General features: G+C 33.3%; 2 protein-coding genes across 2 annotated transcripts; one reads left to right on the top strand and one right to left on the bottom strand.

Annotated features, from left to right (window-relative positions):
• Nucleotides 1-13,714: 13,714 nt before the first annotated feature.
• On the bottom strand, nt 13,715-14,854 carry LOC131952096 (GTPase IMAP family member 9-like). Its single transcript, XM_059314610.1, has one exon. It carries the CDS (start codon nt 14,852-14,854, stop codon nt 13,715-13,717), a length of 1,140 nt encoding a protein of 379 aa, XP_059170593.1.
• Nucleotides 14,855-15,450: 596 nt separating this feature from the next.
• LOC131952095 (GTPase IMAP family member 9-like) lies at nt 15,451-17,377 on the top strand. Its single transcript, XM_059314609.1, has 2 exons — nt 15,451-15,505; nt 16,449-17,377. The coding sequence occupies exon 2, from the start codon at nt 16,454-16,456 to the stop codon at nt 17,375-17,377; it is 924 nt and encodes a 307-aa protein (XP_059170592.1). The 5' UTR covers nt 15,451-15,505; nt 16,449-16,453.
• Nucleotides 17,378-23,191: the final 5,814 nt, after the last annotated feature.

Below are 23,191 nucleotides of genomic sequence, written 5' to 3'. Positions count from 1 at the left end.
CTGGAAAGAGAGAGAAAGAGAGAGAAAGAGAGTTAGATTTTCTTTATTACTGTTGAAGGAAAGTGTATTCAAATAAACAAAAGACATATACATATAAAGAAAGATATAACTGTAACGTTATAATTTTGTTAAAAAAATCTTAACTTTTGAGGATCTATGATGGATATTTAAAACAGAATAAAAGAGTAAAATGCCAAAGCGAAAAGTGTTTAGTTATTTGTAAAGGGCGTGGCAAGTGTGTAGATTATTTAAATCTGTTTTAATTATTTACTTTATTTGAATACAATTTGCATGTATTGACCAACTAAATATCTAATACGCAATAATTGCAATGTAAATGAAAATAATTTTCCCACTCAGATTCGTCAGTTAATATCTCAATACTTCTTAATGTGCTCAAAAATAATTAAATGAGATAAAAATAAAACATATTATAATCACACACACCAATGTTCTATAACATTTGAAACATTTTTAAAATAATTAAATATATGATTTGATTCTAACATGGCAACACGTTTGTACAGTTATAACTTATTGTATCAAGTTGCAACAAGAATAATTTGATTATACGCTGCATGATTTAAACGGTAAGTTAAAAAATACGCGTCGAGATAAAGACAATCCACTAGCTATAAAATGATGCACGTGATATTTATTGTGAAGTTGACAATTGTCCCAGATAAGCCATTGTAAATACTTGGCACAGCTAAAACATTTTTAAAAGACTAAGAGCTCCCATGACACTAGACAAAATATTGATTTATGACGGTTGATTCTAACCGTCTCATAACTAATGGATGCAATAAACACGCGAGGGGAAAGTTGTTTTGTTAAATTCAGCAGAAAATATTTTATCTAATATAAATGCTACGTAATCAGATTTATATATATATATATATATATATATATATATATATATATATATATATATATATATATATATATATATCCCACAACTAGAGAACGTGGAGAGGTCATTGTAAAGGCCTATGGCATACGTCATATCATGAAGAACTGCTATTTGAGATAGCTGATGACGTCACTTTATCTTCCCCCCCTCCCTCACCCCACATACCATGCTGTATGAACTTTTGAGTTTAAGAATAGTCTGCTAAAACGGTTATCCTTAAAATAGGTAATAATATTAAACAAGACTGTACTCGCGTGCGATCCTAGTCCTTTAATAAAGTTTATTTAGGTCCATCTCTAGACTACATTACGAGTTCAATTAAGCCAAAAAAAAAATCGCGTGTAGCCTAAATTAAATTTTAAACCAATCCTGAAAAAAAAACATTGAAAAAAATTAATGTCATGCCAATGTTGGGTAACCCTAAGCTAGCATAGCAGTAGATGTACCATGTAGATCTACGCTTGCGTGATGAGCAGAAAACAGATCAACGGTTAAAAAGTCACCTCGAGAAACGGCGAGACTAGTTTTGTGCGCCGAAACTAGATCACAAGACGCGGCGAGACTAGTGATTGGATAGGCCTATACTATACCCGGTTAAAATCTCGCGACTCCCGAAAGGGAAAAAAAATACCATGCGAAGCAAGATTTCCCTGTTTTTTAAAGATAAGTCCCGGCTATTCATCGAAATTCAACGTTTTCCCGGCCGGGAAATAAAATTTCGAAATTACCGTTTTTTCCCGGTTTCCCGGTTGCAGTAGAACCCTGATATATACACATAATGAAAGTATCAAATACATCAATATTTTAAACATCTTCTAGTCATTCTATGGAATATCAAATAACAAAGATGCGGAACTTAGAATAATTGACAAATATCAAGGATTCAGTATCGGGTTAAGGTTTAGGTTTAAGTTTAGGCTTAGGCTAGGTTTAGGTTTAGGTTTATGTTTACGTTTATGTTTATGTTTATGTTTATGTTTATGTTTATGTTTATGTTTATGTTTATGTTTATGTTTATGTTTATGTTTATGTTTATGTTTATGTTTATGTTTATGTTTATGTTTATGTTTATGTTTATGTTTATGTTTATGTTTATGTTTATGTTTATGTTTATGTTTATGTTTATGTTTATGTTTATGTTTATGTTTATGTTTATGTTTATGTTTATGTTTATGTTTATGTTTATGTTTATGTTTATGTTTATGTTTATGTTTATGTTTATGTTTATGTTTATGTTTATGTTTATGTTTATGTTTATGTTTATGTTTATGTTTATGTTTATGTTTGGGTTTAGGTTTAGGTTTAGGTTTAGGATTAGGATTAGGTTTAGGTTTAGGTTTAGGTTTAGGTTTAGGTTTAGGTTTAGGTTAAGGTTTAGGTTTAGGTTTAGGTTTAGGTTTAGGTTTAGGTTTAGGTTTAGGTTTAGGTTTAGTTTTAGTTTTAGTTTTAGGTTTAGGTTTAGGTTTAGGTGTAGGTTAAGGTTTAGGTTTAAGTTTAGGTTTAGGTTCAAGGTTAAGTCTAGGTTTAGTTTAAGGGTAAGGGTTAGGGTTTTGTTTAGGGTTGTGGTTAGGGTTAGGGTTAGGGCTATGGTTAGAGTTAAAGTTAAGGTTAGTGCTGGGGTTGGATTAGGTCTTGGGTAGGTTTTTTTTTAATATGCTCTCTGTACATTTTAGGCGACCTGTAAAGTAAGAAGTGGTGTTTCCTTTCAAACCTGAAGGGGCAAGTGAAGTAGTGTTCATCTGATCTATGACATCAAAATATGAAGGGATAACGTGGTCAGCACTATGCCTAGCCGTGTTCACTTTGCCTAACCTGAGTAAGTTACCCATCAGAGCTGGATGTACTTAGGGGCGCTCTATTGACTTTAACCTGTATTCGAACTTGTAACATGCGCCGCAGGGATTGGGGATTTAAATTTAAGGTTCAGGTGCTAGGGGTTCAAATGTCGTCAAATTAGAATAATCCATTTACAAATATTTGGCTTAAGTGCCTCTTCCTGGATATAGGCCAGAATACTTCGTCCGAAAAGCAACGAATAACTTCTGTGTTGAAGTGTTATGCCCTACCGATTGCTATATGTTTAGCCTAACGCCAATCCCACACAGCGTGTATTTAATTGAAATAGTTGACCAATCATTGCTACCAATTATTTAAGTTTTATGTGGCTAATTGTTGCTGTTTTTCCCCCATAGAACTGAAAAGTAAACTCATAACTGAATCAGGTACTTTCTTTATTATGGAGGCAAACACAATCTCTTTAGGATTAAAGTCTTCTGAATGCAAACATGCACAAGCCTATTGAAAACACAGAAAAATATGTGTGTACAAAATTAGTAAAAAGCTTTACCAAGTTAATTTAAATAAACCGGGAGTGATCTCCCCTAAACTTTCTCGAATATTCTTGTATAACTTGGAATATAGACATGATTTTTAATTACTTAAACTTTTAAAAACAGAATAGAATCTCATAGAAAAAAGAAATGAGCATCAAGCGAACGCCAAAACAAACTATGCATAATAGTGCGGAATATTATTAGTACTTTATAAATTTACTTGCGTTTTTGAGAAATCGGAAATAGCGTAAATTAGTACTTCCGGTCAACGGAAATTACTCAAAATTTAACAGAAGGTAGAGAATTAGATCTTTTAATTACATGTGAAATTTCATTTATCTATCTGAAACAGTACTCAAATTATAGGCTTTTGAAAAATTCAAAATAGAAAAAGTACCACTTCCGGTTATCAGAAATCGCTCAAAAGTTGATCAGGATCTACGATTTTGATAAAATACTTATATATGAAATTTCATCAACCTAGCTGTACCGGTACTCAAGTTATCGTGTTTACACACGCACAGACAGACAGACAGACACACAGACATACGGACAAGATTGCAAAATTATGTTTTTCCGTATCAGTGAGGTGTAAAACGTCGAGATTTGTAAAAATCTCGATTTTTTTTGCACGCTTACAAGACTTTCTTTATACTTCGTATATACAAGAAAGTAAAAATGAAGTTGAAAGTATGTAAAGTATGGTTGATTAGAAAGCTATGTAGCCCTGTGGTACCTTTTGCTTTTCTAAACGTGGTACGGCATTGAATCTGCCCTTCATCGTCCACAAATAAAATCACTCTTTTTACACACATTCCCCTCCCCCATCCACAGCTTATCCTCGTTACCAGACGTTTTTCCAGACCTCCGTATCCCCAAGATTTTGTTAAATGTTATCACAACTGGACAGTGTGGTCTAGTATGTAGTACGCCCGCTAACTAAACTGATGGATCGGTACACGGCCTTGTGATCGTAGGTCATCCCACGACCAAGCTGTCCATCACGTTCAAAACCAAGTGGCGAGATGTCGTATTTAAAACTGGAGGTAAAAGTCGGACAGAAATCCTCGTGTCTAGCGTCTGTCTGCTAAGCTCTGTGAAATGCTCGCTTCTTGATAACGTTCCTGTTTGTTCCGCGCCAGCTATGAACAGTTATCTAACGACACCCAAAGATTATCTCTTAACTGACAATAAGTTAAAAACACGCATAGAGATCTATATGTTGCACTGTACTGAGCTGTCTCTATGATCCCGTTTACCTAGGAATTAGGAATGTTTATTTTTTTTTTTACTCAGCCAGTTTCTTTTATTTTTCACTATTACTGTGACGTTTGAGTTAACTGATTGAATCTCTCCAGTGGTATATGTTTATTTGGTCACCAGAAAGAAGCGCAAAGGAAAAAAGCGCAACGGAAAAAAGCGCAAAACAAAAAGCGCACACAAAAAAAAATAGCGCAAACAAAAAAAAGCGCAAACAGAAAAAAGTGCACACAGAAAAAAGCGCAAACAAAAAAAAGCGCAAACAGAAAAAAGTGCAAACAGAAAAAGGCACAAACGGAAAAAAGCGCAAACAGAAAAAGCGCAAAGGAAAAAAGCGCAACGGAAAAAAGCGCAAAACAAAAAGCGCACACAAAAAAAGCGCAAACAAAAAAAAGCGCAAACAGAAAAAAGTGCACACAGAAAAAAGCGCAAACAAAAAAAAGCGCAAACAGAAAAAAGTGCAAACAGAAAAAATCACAAACGGAAAAAAGCGCAAACAGAAAAAGCGCAAACAGAAAAAAGCGCAAACGGAAAAAAAGCGCACACAGAAAAAAGCGCAAACAGAAAAAAAGCGCAAATGGAAAAAAAGCGCAAACAGAAAAAAGCGCACACAGAAAAAAGCGCAAACAGAAAAAAGCGCAAACGGAAAAAAGCGCAAGCAGAAAAAAAACAACGAAAAATGTGCAAAAGTGAAATTTAGCACAAAGACCTATATGGACTAGATGACACATTTTAACATGACTGTTAAAGGCTGCTCTGAGAGTGTCGTATTTGATTACGTGATCTACTACCATTTAAAGCATAGCACTACCATGTGCATTCCCATCACCACGATACAGGCGATAATCGCTTTACACAATGCCTATTATTTTCTTGGTCAATATTTATTCAACTACTATTCTCGTATAAATAAACATAAAACTATCCTAGATATCGACATTACACGAAGTAACTCTCACATTCTCCCTAGTTTGAACTACCAAGCTTGCATACCATAACAACCTTTTCTATGGCAAAACTTCACTCTCTTTCATCCGCGTCATCAAACATGCATTCGTCATATCTCTCACACCAAAAATCTCTCACCAAAATAACAATTATGTATTTAATATTATTTCGTATCATGATGCAACTACCTACCCACCTACCCACTTACCCACTTACTTACCTACCCACCTACCCACCTACCGACTTACCCACTTACCCATCAACCCACTTACTCACCTACCCACCTAAAAAATATCGGCGAAGTTCGTTAGTTACGTAAACTGCACTAGACATATTTTTTTTAATGAAAATTCATTGACATCATTGACATATGTTACACATATGTTACATTTTGCAACAGCCTTAATTAGTGCGTTGGGCTTGTATGAAAACTCACTTCGAACTAACTCAATTACATGCTATTTATTGTAACATTACACGGTAAGCGTCACCCAACTATATTGATGTGAGGTGAGGACAGGTTCGACAATAAACCAACACGAAAGTACGAAAGAGACATAGATTGCCTATTAGAGAATGGACCCCTTAACTTTCCTAACCCCACCATTTGTTATACACTACCTAACCTCTAAATTTCCTGCGCTATATGTCACTTCCCTCCCAATCGTTTCTATTATACATAATTGTGTGTACTATTTATTTACATTCTTTAATCTCAATATAACTAAAATAGACTATTGCTTGAAGGTTAATGAAAACATGTAAACAAAAGGGACGCTACTCTAAATATATGCGAATACTTATATGTAACAATTCTAAAACGAACCAAAGCATATACTGAAAAGCACAATGAGCAGCTTGTAGCCAGAGTTTCTTCCAGGCATCTCTTTTAACGCCCCCCCCCCCGGAACGAAATGCAATTTATAAAGTAAAGATACACTTGTTGACCTCCCCCCCCCCCCCCCACCGAAAATCCCCCCCTCCCCTCCCCGGAGAAAAAAATTCTGAAAAAAAAAAACACTGCATGTAGCCTATATAACAGAAGAGCTGTGGCTGTTTATATTATTTTGCATTCGTCCGGTAAACATTTCTGTAAAAGACCTTAAAAAACCTTCCATAACCTTTTTATAAAGAAACAAAGAGAGATGAAGTTTTATAATAACATCAGGCTTTGACTTACGCCTACTCCAATGGCATCTACATTGTTAAACTGATTAACTATGTAATGTAGGTCTCAACAGGATCAATGAACTAACATTACGCTAAACCAGTTTGAAATTTCGAGTTTTGTAACACTGTTACTAAGCTAGAAAAATGGAAAAATGCATAATCTATATCATCTACACTAACACCCAACAGCCTACCTAACTACCCACCCACACATCTACCCACATACCCACCTAACAACCTACCCGCCCACTTACCCACCTACCCAAAAATTAAAAAATTAAAAAATAAAAAATAAAAAAAAAAATAAAAAAAATAAATAAATAAAAAAAAAAATAAATAAATAAATAAATAAATTAAAAAAATTTTTTTTAAAAAATAAAAAAAAAAAATTAAAAAAAAAAGTAAATAAATAAAAAGATAAATAAAAAAAAAAAATAAAAAAAAAAAACATAAATAAATAAATAAATAAATAAATAAATAAATAAATAAATAAATAAATAAATAAATAAATAAATAAATAAATAAATAAATAAATAAATAAATAAATAAATAAATAAATAAATAAATAAATAAATATATAAATAAATAAATAAAAATAAAAAAATAAAAAAATAAATAAATAAATAAATAAATAAAAATAAAGTAAAATAAATAAATAAATAAATAAATAAATAAATAAATAAATAAATAAATAAATAAATTAAATAAATAAATAAATTAAATAGATAAATAAATAAATATAAATATATATATATATATATATATATATATATATATATATATATATATATATATATATATATATATATATATATATATATATATATATATATATTTGTATGTATGTATGTATGTATGTATATATGTTATAACTGGGGCTATGTGTCTATGTGTCCAGCAACTATGAAGTAAAAGGGTCTACACTACCATTATATTCTGTCTAGCCACTGAGTAGTTCATCTCAAAGCACGACGACATCAAGGTATACAAATGATTCGATAGGATGACTTTATTTAATTTTACTATTTATTGCATTACAAAGGACGACTCGAACGAACAATACTAAGACTTGTCTACATTACGACATCCCTCTAACACAACAAGAACAAGAGTACTTTTTGACGTTTTTCCCCGACAACAACGAACCTACACTAAACGTCACATTCTTGCGATCCGCGTAACTATTCAATGCGTCATTAACTTTCGCACTAATTTTAGTTCACACCAATCCTCCTTGTTTTAACACACATGGTATGCAAGCTAGGTAGTTCGGACTAGGAAGAATGTGAGAGATACTTCGTGTAATGTCGATATCAAGGATAGTTTTATGTTTATTTATACGAGAATAGTAGTTGAATAAATAATAGACATTGTGTAAAGCGATTATCGCCTGCATCGTGGTGATGGAAATGCACATGGTAGTGCTATGCTTTAAATGGTAGTAGATCACGTGATCAAATACGACACTCTCACAGCAGCCCTAAATGTATCATCTAGTCCATATAGGTCTTTGTGCTAAATTTCACTTTTGCACATTTTTCGTTGTTTTTTTTCTGCTTGCGCTTTTTTTCGTTTGCGCTTTTTTCTGTGTGCGCTTTTTTCTATTTGCGCTTTTTTCAGTTTGCGCTTTTATCCGTTTGCTCTTTTTTCCGTTGCGCATCTTTCTGGGAACCGTTTATTTAAATAATTCTTAGTAGACCACTTTTAAATTAAATAATTTATTAATATCTTGGTAGAGATACTCTATGCAGTTGTAAATGCATTAAAAATACTTATTTCAAAATTTTATAATTGTGCGCATCCGCAGAGTTATTTCCCTTTCGCCTTTTTTTCTATGCTCTCGACGTGAGCAATTTTTGCTTTCATTTTCCATAAGCTTATTTGTCCGCGCAATTTTTACACTAAAACCGTTTATCCTATAAACATAAATTTGGTATCATTTTGCAACATTTAGTCCCCCTTAATACAACCCCGTCGTTATTTTGTCATTTTAATTATTCAAAAAATTGTGTGCATGACCACTCCAAAACCTAACAGCTGCTGCATTGTAGTTTGTTTTTGGTTGAGCAAAGACAAAAGTATATTACAAAAAGAAAGAAGGCTGAAGTTGGAGTCAACGGCCTATATAGCGCATAGCAAGCTGACCCGTAATACTTAATTTTGTTAAATATAAATATATTCCAACATTATAATCAAGATCCAAGAAAACGAAGAGCTTAAGGGCAGATACACCCAGAACATGGTTACCTTACTAAAACATTTACCAAAAAAAAACCATTAGACTTACAGATGCCAAATTTGGTACCAGTATAGCTTACATAATCTATTATATGAAAAATGTAAGGAAATAAGTTTATGTATGGAGTAAAGATTTAAAAAAAAAATAATTTTAAAATGTAAGTCATCCGCAATATTAAAAAAAAATGACCCCAACTGTAGAACTAATTTAAACCAAAGTATCAAGTACACAGCTGTAACACTTTCAATGCATCTAAAAGACATGTATGGCTATGGTATGAACCAGTCTCATGTTACTAACCATTATGGTTTGTCCATGACACAAATTTGAAAAATGTGCTAAAATTTTGAGAAAACAGCAGACCATAGCCCTACATATCTAAAAAAAGTATAACACCTAGCTAAAAGATTTTGGTTCATACTATAGCCACTATATCAGGAAATGTGTGTGCAAAGTTTTATCACAATCGAACAATATTTGTGGAAAATAACTGGAAGACAATTTGCAAACATGTCGTTTTTCGCAAACTTTTCGTATACTAAAAAAAGTTGATTTTCTTCCATGAAAACAGCCAATACACTCCAGCTTAGTAAGGATGGCACTGTTTTTCAGATTCTTTCTCCTCAGCACCTAATTCCTAGTGCTTTCTGACCTGACAAAGCGTCTTGAAAGCCCAAAATGTCTGGTTTTTTTTTTGTTTTTTTGTAACATACGACACATCGGCGGTTTTGCAGAATTCTAACAGAGTTGTTCTGGATGTATGTCTATCACCCTCAGCTAACCATCAGAATAGTGTTCCATAACTAAATATAGCTTCTGCCATTGCTATAGAAGTCTCCAATTATTACAGAATGATTCCTTTTCTTTTGGAATTACTTCCCTATCATGTCGCTGAGTGACTCATTCTGGTTGTGGGTGTAGCTATTGAGTCAATTTGTTACCTCCTATGTCTTAGCAAGGACTTCTCCAGACTGGTCTTATAGCTTCAATGACTTCTGTAAGGAGGTAATAATGTGTTCTATATGGTATGACCATTGGCATTGGTGTTTTTACTTTATGCAGGTCCATTATAAGGCAAAAAACTAATCTGACCTTTCCGCGCCTCAGCTTTGCATCACAAATGCAGTTCATCTGTTCACAATATTTAAAAAAAATTACCAACAACTGAGAGGATAAGCTTAGAAACAACCAGATTATCTGTTTCATTTTGTATTATTACAATTAAATATGCATGAACTGGCTAGCCTCTTTCTTTCATTTCTAAGAAACAGACACATCAATGACACACAAGTGCGATGAAATACTTTCTCAGAGAATCGCTGTCTATACTAATTTATTATCACATTATCTATCTACATACATAATTTTCCAGATGGTTGACTTTAATATTTAGTTTGTTTTATTCAGAATCACCATTGAGAAGTACTTTTCCTATGTATCATTCTATTTAGTAGAATCTTGAGTCTGCATCAATGTATATTATATTTTTTGTTTTGACTTTGTGGGTGTGTCCACCTGGTTACCAAATGTAAACAAACTTTTTATTTATTTATCTATATATATAATTCTCTTCTTCGAGCCGTTAGAAAACAAGCTGCAAACGCTCTCCCTACCTCCCCACCCCTACATGGTTTTAGTGAGCTGTGTTCACTCTAAATGTTTACAAGCAGAGCCAACGATTTTAAACGTAGGGGGGGGGGGAGGGGAGGGGAAGGAAGGGGGGGAGGGGGTTATGGTCCTTAACGAGCTACTTATAGTATTTTAAAGAAATATTTTCAGTGGCAGCGTTGGTACTGCCGAATTCACAAATTATGAATTATTGAAAATTAGAAACAACTAAATAGCGGCGTATGTTATGCCGCGGGCCGGCTCGTTTTTATTACTATTACTGTTAGTCAGCAAGAAGGTAGTCTGTTTTATTTTACATAATCATAACTATGTCTTTTTCTAGTTTCAATAGCTGTAGATTGCATATAACAACTTAGAAAACTCACTTTCTATACTAGTTTAGTTTTAGTAAATTTTAATACCTCAACAATGAAATGTCATTATTCCAAGTATAAAATAATAAAAATATTTAATAGGAAGTAGATCTATTTGGAAATAGGGAGTAGCTAATTATTCTAATAGTAAAGGGAGTGTTTATTGTTTATATTTATTATTATATCGTTCGTTTCCGAGTGTTGTAAAAGGCTTGCCGTCCGACATTTTCCCTATTTTTTACATTCTGACGGACTACCCCTACCCACTTTAGAAGCTAATAACTAAAAAACTACTTCACTCAGGTCAAATTAATGCATACAGACGGATAGAGAAATGGATTCTGAATAAAATAACATTCGCCATACAACAATATTCGAAAAAAAACGATTTTTCAATGATTCTGGGTGTACCTGCCCCCTTAAAACCAATTCTGACTTCCTTTCATTGGAGCAAGTTTGTAAAGAAATTTTTATATATATATTATATTTTTATATTAAACATTTGTATCAGCTCACATTAGGGGTCGGTGTGGTCGAATTGGTAAAGCTCATGGTTGCTAAACCAAAAAGTCTCGAGTTCGAACCCTCGGGCAGATGAAGCTCGTTAGCTGGGGACAGCCACTCTTCTAGGAGAGACAACTCCAAAATTAAACAACTGCTGCCTTGTAGTTTGTTCTTGGTTGGACAAAGGCTATGGAAGCCAATCCAAAAAGAAAAGCAGGCTGAAATCGGAGTCAATGGCCTCAATGGCGCATAACCAGTTGACACGTAACGCTTAATTGTGTTGGAGGCGTGGTTGAGTCGGCAAAAAGCTCATGGTTGATAAATTCGAACAAAGTCTCGAGTTCAAACCCACTGGCAGATAAATCTCGATCCCCTTCAACACTAAAAATTAAGAACGAAGAAGAAGAAGAAGAAGCTCACATTAAAAAAGAGTTAATTTCATTTGGGTTCATATCAAATTAAACAACTGGAAGTAAATTTAACTAATTGCATTAACAAAAATTATTGTCTAAACTCGCTCACTTTTCCCGCAGAGACAGTTAAATGTTGGGCGCAATGGCTGAAATATCTGGTTCCTTGAAGGCTGGCGGTCAAGAATTTTGGTCAACTGGGTCTTTAGTTACTGAGACACACTTGTGCTACAGATATCTACATTGTCCATTTGGTCAACTGGGTCTTTAGTTACTGAGGCACACTTGTGCTACAGATATCTACATTGTCCATTTGGTCAACTGGGTCTTTAGTTACTGAGACACACTTGTGCTACAGATATCTACATTGTCCATTTGGTCAACTGGGTCTTTAGTTACTGAGGCACACTTGTGCTACAGATATCTACATTGTCCATTTGGTCAACTGGGTCTTTAGTTACTGAGGCACACTTGTGCTACAGATATCTACATTGTCCATTTGGTCAACTGGGTCTTTAGTTACTGAGACACACTTGTGCTACAGATATCTACATTGTCCATTTGGTCAACTGGGTCTTTAGTTACTGAGGCACACGTGTGCTACAGATATCTACATTGTCCATTTGGTCAACTGGGTCTTTAGTTACTGAGGCACACTTGTGCTACAGATATCTACATTGTCCATTTGGTCAACTGGGTCTTTAGTTACTGAGGCACACGTGTGCTACAGATATCTACATCGGCCAGTCGACCGGACTGATACAAGATGCACGGCTTGGACCTAGGTAGATTCACTTAATTTCTGACCATTCAAACATATTATACGTAATGAATGTTGCAAATTTGTTGAAAAAAAAACAGGAGAAAAGATCACCTCTACGATTATCGTGATTATAAATTAAGTACTCGAGACAGACATTTTTCCAGTAAATGCACGTAATATTCAAAATTAAAATTATGATATTTCTTTTATTATATCAGAATATGCCAGTTAAAAAAAATCACAATTTATAATGAGTATATTTTTAAAATTCATTTTTATAGGCCAATATTTAGCTGTTGTTTAAAAAATTGTCATACATAATATAAGTGAAATAAAGAAAGGACAAAGAGTCATAGTGATATTGTTTTTTTTGTTTGTATTTAAAAGAAATAAAAGAATCCATCAAATATACATTGTCATTGCAAATTGATTTGTATATTGTATAGGTCTTTATCAAATGGACATTTTAATACATTTTGAAACGAAAAATGAAATAATTTCATGAAATTGAATTTACAAGTAATTGTTAACTAATTAACAATAATATCATAATTTCAAAGCTTCGAAAGTAAGCGGTACAAAAGTGAACTTTTGAATTTCTCCTCTATGGTGCAATCCCCCCACCCCTGTCGTGTAGGCACCAAGGGCGGCAGCCCCGCACCATTAACCACGCCACAATCTATGCAGTACAGATGCTAATCACTAACATCACCATTAGCTACTTAGTGTACTAAAGAACAAACAGAGAAATGCGTCATGTTGTGTATTAAGTTCGAAAAGAACAAAAAGAGAAACGCGTTATGTTGTGTATTAAGTTAGAAAAAAAAAGAACCAAAAAAGCAACATCTTGAACATTATGTATGAATCATGATAAAAAAATATTGATAATTATTTATATTAATGTAAAATCTTTGTAAGATCAGTCAGTAATTTTAAAGTTATTTCCTTGCAGGAAAAAAATTGATTGTTTAGAACATTTTATGCAAACGAGTTTGACAGCGGCTGTATAGTCACACAAAAAAAAATTGGCAAAAAAAAAATAATAATGTAAAAGTTAGATAAACCATCATTAATATTGATATATTGAAAAAGGATAAACGATTTAGATCGATGTTTCTTCCAGGTTTCTTCGCCCCCCCCCCCCACGAAGAAATATGTCTGGAAGAAACACTGATTAAGATATTCTTCATTGCTAAGATATCAAGCAAGAGCTTTTTTGTTGATCCGTTGGAGTTTTTTGTAAACTTTTGTTTTTGTCTTGGCTATCATTATCTTTTTGTCCTGAGCCACCCCTATTTCCCTTTTGCCCTGAACCATCCATATTTTGCTTAGAGATTTTCCCTCTATTTTCCAAATTTTGCTCGACAATTTCAAAATTGTCTCTACTATTTTCTTTATTTATTTTCTCCATTATGTCTCTGATTTTTCGCTCGAGAATTTCTTCGTTAAATAGTTTTTCCATCATTTCTTCCACCTTTTCCCCCACTACTTTTTCAATTTTTTCCATGATTTTAATCTCAAACTTTTCTCGAATGTTTTCTTCAGCTTTTTCTTCAATGTTTTCCACACCTTCGCTCCCACTTCCTGTGTCAAGTTTTTCTGCTTGATCTGTGTTACTACATTCCAAACAATTAGCATACACATGTTTCCCCACTCGTTCGTTCATTTTCCTCTCCACAATGAGTTCAATTATTGCTGTAAAACTTCCATCATCATTTCTCTTATGTCTTTGGTCTTTGTATTTGTCGCCTCTAATTGCCTCTACAAAGTCAAATAATTGTTGAACTTTCTTTGGGTCCTGGGCGTGTTTATTATCAAACAAAACACATCTGTAATTGACTTCTTCCAACAAAGTTTTTATTAAACCTTTTTGTTCTCTAAGCCAGCATTGAAAGCTTATGTCCTCTTCATAGTTATCACCGTACGTGAATGCGATAATTCCATTGTTTTTTAATGGTACTTTAACAAATAATTTTTTAATTAAATCTATTGCTTGTCTCTCTTGGTTGGTAAAGCGATATCCATATTTTAGAACTATAATAATGGCTGTAACATAATGACCACACTTCACCAAACATTCTTGAAAATTTTTCTTTATGCGTGTCGTGTCTTCATAGTCTGTGTCATAGATGCTGACACCATCTACTATTGTAACCTTTTGACCCTGGTAATCAATGATTTCTGTTTTACATTCATTCACTTCAGATTCTCCAAACCCTTCTTTTACTTCAAAAATATGTTTTCCTGCAATGTAATTCCCAGTGGCGCTTTTGCCGTTTCCAGTTCTTCCAACTATCAGCAAGACAGATTTACTTAAATGCAGATTTGACATGATGTAGCTGAAAACCAAGTAAATTTGATAGGTCTATCTATCTTACAGGAACAAATATTCTGGTTTTTTAAATGCCTTAACTTAAGCTAAAACCCTAGACCCACTCATTATTTTATGTAAATACTATTGGTCGCCATTAAATTATATTTAAAAAATGATAACTACGTAAAAATCACAAAGTTAAATTTTATGATGTTTTATATATATATATATATATATATATATATATATATATATATATATATATATATATATATATAAATAAATATATATATATATATATATATATATATATATATATATATATATATATATATATATAATACATATTATAGAATTATATCGGTAGGCGATCGATATTTACCTACATTTATCTCCTTCCTTTACCAAATCGTGGATGTGTAAAAGAGTGTATCAGCAAAAGCAAATTGACAACTCTGATACAGATTTCTTTATTTCAATAGTTCTGCTCCACCCACTTGCTTCGCTTTAATTCTTTCCTAGAAAACATAATGTATGCATTGGGGTATTCCCCCACACGGTTTATGTGACACGGCTATATAAGTCTGGTGAAGTCTTTGATGCAAAGACCAATTCCCATCAGTATCGCCTCTTCGGTTGACTTTGTTCGTTAGCGTAACACAACTTCAGGTAAGAATACTTAGATACTTCATCGTTTTATCACAAACCTTTTAGAACAAATGAATAATAATTCGCCGGTTAAAATTTACTAACGCCATCGACCATTAAATGCATGTAGTCAGCATTAATAGCAGATGTCTGAACTGTTGCATTAAATATCAAGACCAAACGATTAGTGTTTCTTTCAGAAGATGTGTCTGAAAGAAAATCTGCAAACGATGGTCTCAGGTGTCGAGGATTTAGAAAATACTTATATTTAAATTTTACGATTTGTTGTTCAGTAGAAAAATAAAATTATGCTTCATTCGTTCTACAACTTTGAAAGCTTGTGTCGAGTAAAAGAATTAAGGTTAGGGTGAAGTTTACTCTCCGATAAGGATTTGTTTATACTTAATAACAACACAGTCCCGTGTTTTGTAATAAGTGAAAAATATTTTTATGTTTTAGGGTTCAGCACGTTCAGCAATTTGCGTCATTTCGGCAACCTTTCTTGTACATACGTTTAGAATTAACGTTTGAAAATTTAGTTATTTTTAATGCTAAATAGTCCGTAGAAACATACATTAATCGTCTGCTGAAGCTCGAGGACTGTCGGAGTTGTCATGTTGAGATCGAGAACTAACTCTTGATATTAGGTTAACAATACCCCTCAATAGTAACCGCATATTCCGCATATACCGTAGGAGTTATAGTAAAAGTTGAACAAAATGTTGCTGTTTTTAATAATAATTTTAAATTTTATTTACAACTAATTATTTAAAAATATATCATACGTGTTAGAAATTGTAACGTGCTAGATTTCTTTTTTACAAATTCTACTCTTCACGAATGACGTATTTTTATATAAACATAGAAGATATTTAATGGTGCTTGAAGATTTTATTAAAATTTAAAATCTATTACAGAGTATTTGGTTACATAAATAATTATTATACGTACGTTTGCTTTATAGGTGAAATGTCCAGCAAAAAAGATCTTACACTGTTGCTGATTGGTAAAACAGGAATGGGCAAAAGTGCGACAGGCAACAGTCTCTTAAGGAGAGAAAAGTTTGATATATCAAGTAATTTGAACTCGTGCACTAAATTAGTTGAACGTGGAGAAAAAAAAGGAAAAGACTTTACACTTACTATCTTTGATACGAGAGGGCTATTTGATGCTGATACTGATAAAAATGAAGATACTGTAACTACTGTAAAGCACATGGAATGGCTAATGACAGAATGTCCTAAAGTAGATGCATTTTTGCTTGTTTTAAAATCAGGTACATTTTCACAAGAAGATGCAGAAGTTATTGAACAGCTCAAAACAATTTTTGGCCCAAATTTTATCAAAGATTACTGTTATTTAGTTTTGACACATGGCGATAATTACGAGGGAACCATCCCATTTAACGAATACTGTGCAAAATCTACTGGTAAGTTCAAAGAACTTTACAACGAGTGCGACAAGCGAATATTTTTAATCACAAACAAGGGAGGCTATGAACAAAACTCACCCCGAGTGACACAAGGAGAAAACCTGATAGCCAAGGTTCAAGCATGGCGGGCTAATAAAAATCCTTACACAGATGAGAAAGAATTTGAGGGTGCCGCCCTAGCACGCAAACAGTTGGCTTTTGATGCAGACAAAGCTAATATTACTAAAGAGTTAAGGAAAGCGATTGATGAGCTAAAAGAAGAAATGACAACATATGAAAACAACAACACTAAACCTTCTACTGATTTTAAGAATAAACTATACCTCCTGCGCAACGATATTAAACAATCTGACCCAGATCCCGATACAAAGAATTTGCAATTGTTTCTGGAAGAAACTAATAAGCTAATAAGGAAAGCTGATTCGTTACCAAAAGAGTCATCAAACTGTACAATACAGTAAATATTGCATCACACACAGACACACAGACATATATATATATATATATATATATATATATATATATATATATATATATATATATATATATATATATATATATATAAATAAATAAATAAATAAATAAATAACAGGCGATGGGAACTCGGATTATAGACATGATTTTTAATCCATTTTAAATACTTAAAGTTTTTAAAATAGAATAAAATCTCGTAGACAAAAGAATTGCACACCAAGTGAACGCCAAATAAAAAAGTGCATAATAGTGCGCAATATTATTAGTACTTTAAAATTTACATTAGTTTTTTGAGAAATCGGAAGTAGCGTAAATTAGTACTTCCGGTCAACGGAAATTACTCAAAATTTGACAGAAGGTAGAGAATTAGATCTTTTACTTACATGTGAAATTTCATTTATCTATCTGAAATAGTACTCAAGTTATAAGCTTTTGAAAAATTCAAAGTAAAAAAAAGTACCACTTCCGGTTATCGGAAATCGCTCAAAAGTTGATACGGATCTAAGATTTTGATAAAATATATATGAAATTTCATCAACCTAGCTATAACGGTACTCAAGTTATCGTGTTTACACACGGACAGAAAGACAGACAGACAGACACACACACAGACATACGGACAAGATTGCAAAAGCATGTTTTTCCGTATCAGTGAGGTGTAAAACGTCGAGATTTGTACAAATATCGATTTTTTTGCACGATTACAATACTTTCTCTATACTTCGTATATACGAGAAAGTAAAAAAAGACAAAATACTGCTCTAATCGTAGAACTTACAGAAATGTAATTTTAGAATTCAAGTCACTAACCATGTTTTTGTTATAGTCATAAACATGTTCATTTGTGCTAGTGTATAGCAATATATACATATATATATATATATATATATATATATATATATATATATATATATATATATATATATATATATATATATATATCTTTAGAAAATAAAATTTTAATCTTCGCAGGCTGCATTAATTTTTTTTATTGCTTTAAATGTAACAAGATAATTATTAAAAGCTATTTCATTGTCTATTCATTGTCCTTTCTTAGTTTGAATACAGATATCTAAGGCCTACTAATTATATAAGGAGGGAAATGTAGAAGCTGTAGTTATTTGTCATTTTGTAGAGCACTTAATTACAAAACTTGAAAATTTTGACCTCAGTTCTTATTAATATTTAGCCGTAATGTGCACCAGATTCAGTAAATAAAGTTAGAGTAATCTCCTATAAACTTTCTCGTGTATTATTTTTTTTTAATACAATAGAATCGCGTAGATAAAATAATTGTGCACCAAATGAAAGTAAAATTTGTGTGCTTAATAGAGCGAAAAACTAGTGCTCTATTAAGGAAACATTGCTTAATTTTTATAAGTTAATTAAATTTCTAATTAACGTTTTATCATCAAGTCCTGTATATATAGACGGTAGGCAGAGGAATCAAGAGAGAAAAATTGTTTTTAAGGAACCAGAAATAGCGAAAAGTGCTACGTTTGGTCATCAGATATCACACAAAATTTGACAAAAACCAATATTATAGTCCACCATCTAGAACTGTTTTTGCATTCTCGGTATTTTATAAACTATTAAATAAAATACCACTTCGTGATATGGGAGTTGACCCAAAAATCAAAGGTTATATAAGTATAGGATTTTCTTTTACTAATATATGAAACTATCTAAATAAACCAGAACTTTAATTATCGTGTTCCCACAAATTGCTACGAGTGGGTTTTTTTTAAAAATATGAATGATGGACTTTCTTTAAGGCCAATAAAATGTTTGTTTTACGAAAGTGAAACTTAGGATTATAATTTAGGTTTCATGAAAAAAAATATCTTTAATAGTCTGTGAAATTTCAACTTTTATTACTTTGATTATAAGAATACTAAAATTCTGTGGAATTGCAACTTCATTACTTTTATTCTAAGCATATTAAAATTTTGAATTATTTTCAGGCCAAATTTTGTCTTATTATTTTTTTCTTAAAATGTTAATTTGTTGCAATATCTAAAAAAATAAAAAATAAAACTCATATTTTAATATTAAAAACTAAGATATTTGATTAATTAACAGATTTAAAACGTTTCGGTGACACGGCTTGGTAGGTATGGGGATGGGTGTGGGAAAGTTATGGAACGTCTGGAGTTTTCCGGCCCAAAGCTATAGAACAGTGGTTTACAAAAATTTTGAGTGGCGACTCCCTTTTATAAATAATAAGTGACCCGCGACCTCCATAGAATAAAAAAGTCGAAATTAGAAATTAAATTAATAAGCACTAAAATAAGATTTTTAGTAGACTTTTAATATTAACTAGAATACCCGTCATCCGTTGGATAACTGTGGGTTTCGGGGGTCATCCATCAAAAAACATCACGTCTGTCACTCAGAGGCATAGCGAGCCTTCCCGGCGCCCGGGGACAAACTTTTCGATTTGAACCCCCCCCCCCCCCGCAAGATTTCGATTTTCAACCCCCCCCCCCCTCAAACTTTTGATGTGCAACCCCCCCCCCCCACTCAAACTTTCGATTTGAACCCCCCTCAACCTTTCAATTTATTTTTCCAAACCATTTTGGCGCCCCAACATATGTCCCCCCGCCCCCCCCCCTCCACCTCCCCCCGCCTCCCCTCCCCCCCCCCGCCTCCCCCCCCCCGCCTCCCCCCCCCGCCCCCCCTCCCCCCTCCTCGCTACGCTACTGCAGTGTCACTTATCGTCACAAAAACAGACCCCACATTCAAAAATATGTTTCTTATCTTTTAAAAACACCGAAAACACCGATTTCGGACTATCCCTTCATATACTGACGTCACAGGTGACCTACTCAACTCTACTTCACCTGCCCAGTGTCCCGCCAAGTCTCAGACAACATGTTTTTATCGTTTAAAAAACGATTCCAGCCGAGCATGTCTCTGACCACACTATCCTTTCATATGCTTAAGACAAAGAAACAGATGAACTCTACTTCACCTGCCCTGTATCCTGCCAAGTTCAGATAGGCAACTTTATCATTCACATCTAAAAAAAAAAAAATTGAAAAAAAATATCATTGACATATTGGTCTAGCACCTGTACCACCCGCATGAGAGCGGACTACGCTACAAACTTAGCTATTTACTCGTGACGTCACAAATGAATTTTTATACTATAGTTTTGAGTCTCCGCGCATAGATCTAGATCTAAGTCTAGTAGTAGAATCTAGTAACTTTCAAATTAAATTTTATCTTAAATTAGCCAAACAAAGATTTATATAAAATAATTAAGGCCTGAAATAGATTCTAGATGTATTAAGGCCTGAAATAGATTCTAGATGTAGAATTTACATTAAGTCTAGATCTAGAATTTACATTGAGTCTAGTGACCTAGATCTAGGCTAGATCTAGATCTAGGCTAGATTCATAACTTTCCTTCGACAGCTGATCTTTAGATCTAGAGAAATTTATTGTAAAACTAAATGAAAAAAGACAGTTTAAATTGATATAAGTGTTGGAACGTAATAAATACAGCAAACGGACGTATTGTTAAAGTTATGACCGACAGAAAATTAGATTTAGAACGCGTTAAACTTTTGAATGGGAACACAATTTTCTTCGATAGACGCCGCCATTTTATTGTACTAAAGAGTAAACAAAAAACTGTGACGTCACGGTCCCGCCGAGTGTAGTGGTCGTTTTAATCTTTTTAAAAAAAAATGGGTTACTCTGCGTATGAATAAATCAATAAATTAATTAACGTCTTTAAATAAATGTGTGATTAACAGTCTGTCTTAAAACAAAAATTTTTCTCTACCTACATACTATTTTACAGCTTTCCACGATGAGTGCAACCATGCGAGATAGTCAATCAGGCAAACAAACAAACAAACAAATAAATATTCAAACATGTAAACAAACTTGACTTTTAGTAGTATTAGATTATTCTTGATAACTATTTTAATACGATGAATGAAATTGCATCCTATTAACTAGCGGTTCAAAACTCGCGGTTGCATTTTTTGTTAACGCCAACCTTATGTCTTTCTCAAAATTTAATTTATTTCTTTGTTGTGTTTTTAATTGGAGAAGTGATGCAAATCTATTCTTGCGAAGATACATAGGCACAAGAGGAACTTAAACTCTAAAGACAAACAATTTCACGATGGGTCTGAATGATGCATACTACACCAAAATTGTGTGATCTGTTTTTCATTTAACACGGTACGTGACGCGAAATTCTTTCCGCAAATTTAAGAATTCATCTTGTAATTCATCGGGAATGCTGGCAACATTAATGAAAGCAGAGAATGGGTTACGTATCAATGCAGATTCTTCTTCTTTCAGTCCAGGGAAATAACGCCGCAGTTCGTTGTCAAGAGATTCAAGATGCCCATAAATCTTCTCTTTCAAATTTTTATTTATCTTACAATCAGATTCATCTACCACACTGCATAGTTTCTCAAACATGGTAATATTTCCAAGATTTATTTTTCTTCGCGAATATTGCAGCGTTGACAAAAATGCCCCGAGATTATCATAAAAAGACACAATATTGGTTCATTTTCCCCGAAGCTTCAGGTCAAGCTTATGTTGATGTTTGAATATATTATCTTATAGACATGATACGTTCTCCAACCACTCTTTGTCGCTAAAGTGTATCAAAAGCTGATGTTTTCCTTGCACACCCATGAACAACTTGATTTCATCTTTAAATTCAAAAACACGATTCACAACATTTCCTTTTGACAGTCAGCGTACTGCAGTGTAGAAAAGCAAAACCTCGTGATCTTTATTCATGTTTTTGCACGGGTATTTAAGGCTCCAGATTTAATATAATTTATCACTTGTATTAGTATTGTATTTATTTTCTCAATGGTATCTTCACAAAATAGTTACTCTTCTTTGCTATCATCTGAATGAATATTATTTCACTAAGACAAGCAACTGCTAACACGAACTTACGTCTTTTGATTCATCAACTTAAAACTCAAACAATGGTGAAAGTTTTATTTCATTCAAAATATGTTCTTTAACATTCTCAGAAGTGTCTGTTATAAGCTCCTAAATAGTATTATTAGATAGAGATATTTGTTGCATCTTTACTGCACTGGAATTCCCAGTAATTAATTTCACTGTCTTGAATATTCAAGGTTTGATGAGATTTTCTCCTATTGTGTGAGAGTTTTTTTTGCTTGGCAATGTCAAATGCGACTTCACATGATGCTTGCATTAATGCTGTGTTTCATTGGTTCGATCAAGTTTCTGACGTTTGCAAATTGCTTCATGCCGATAAAAGAAATCCAAGACTTTTTTTGGTGTATTTCGAATGACTCGTCTCAAAATAACGTTTTAGCTTTGAAAGCTTCATAGACTCTTGACTGAAAACAACTTTGCACAGTACAAATTGCTTCTTCTCTATTCTATTGCTAGCGATGTCAGTAAAGCCGAATATCCGATATTCATCTATATATACATTTTTCTCTTTTTCATTGCTAAGGTTTAGTCAACTTGTTGGCAACTCCCCCCTTTCCAAGAAAGCCCCCCCCCCCCCCGGGGATCGCGACCCATAGTTTGGGAACCCATGCTATAGGATGTGCCTGTCCGATGTTTACCTGTCGTTCTAAGAACTTATTACGCTGTATCTGATATTCCGAGGTCACAAAAACAGACTAACTCTACATCATCTTCACCTGCCTTATGTTCCGCAAGTCTTGTATGAATAACAATGGAAAACAAATACACCCCGACAATTCGGCCCATTCAAATTGGATCTGTCAAAATGGCCGGCCCTATTGGTTCCTGATAAATGGACTCCCGACAAT

This window comes from Physella acuta, unplaced genomic scaffold, assembly GCF_028476545.2.
Source record: "Physella acuta isolate Inbredline_101_S28 unplaced genomic scaffold, ASM2847654v3 ptg000852l, whole genome shotgun sequence".
Taxonomy (NCBI): Eukaryota; Metazoa; Mollusca; class Gastropoda; family Physidae; genus Physella; species Physella acuta.
This window is presented reverse-complemented; position numbering and strand designations above follow the sequence as displayed.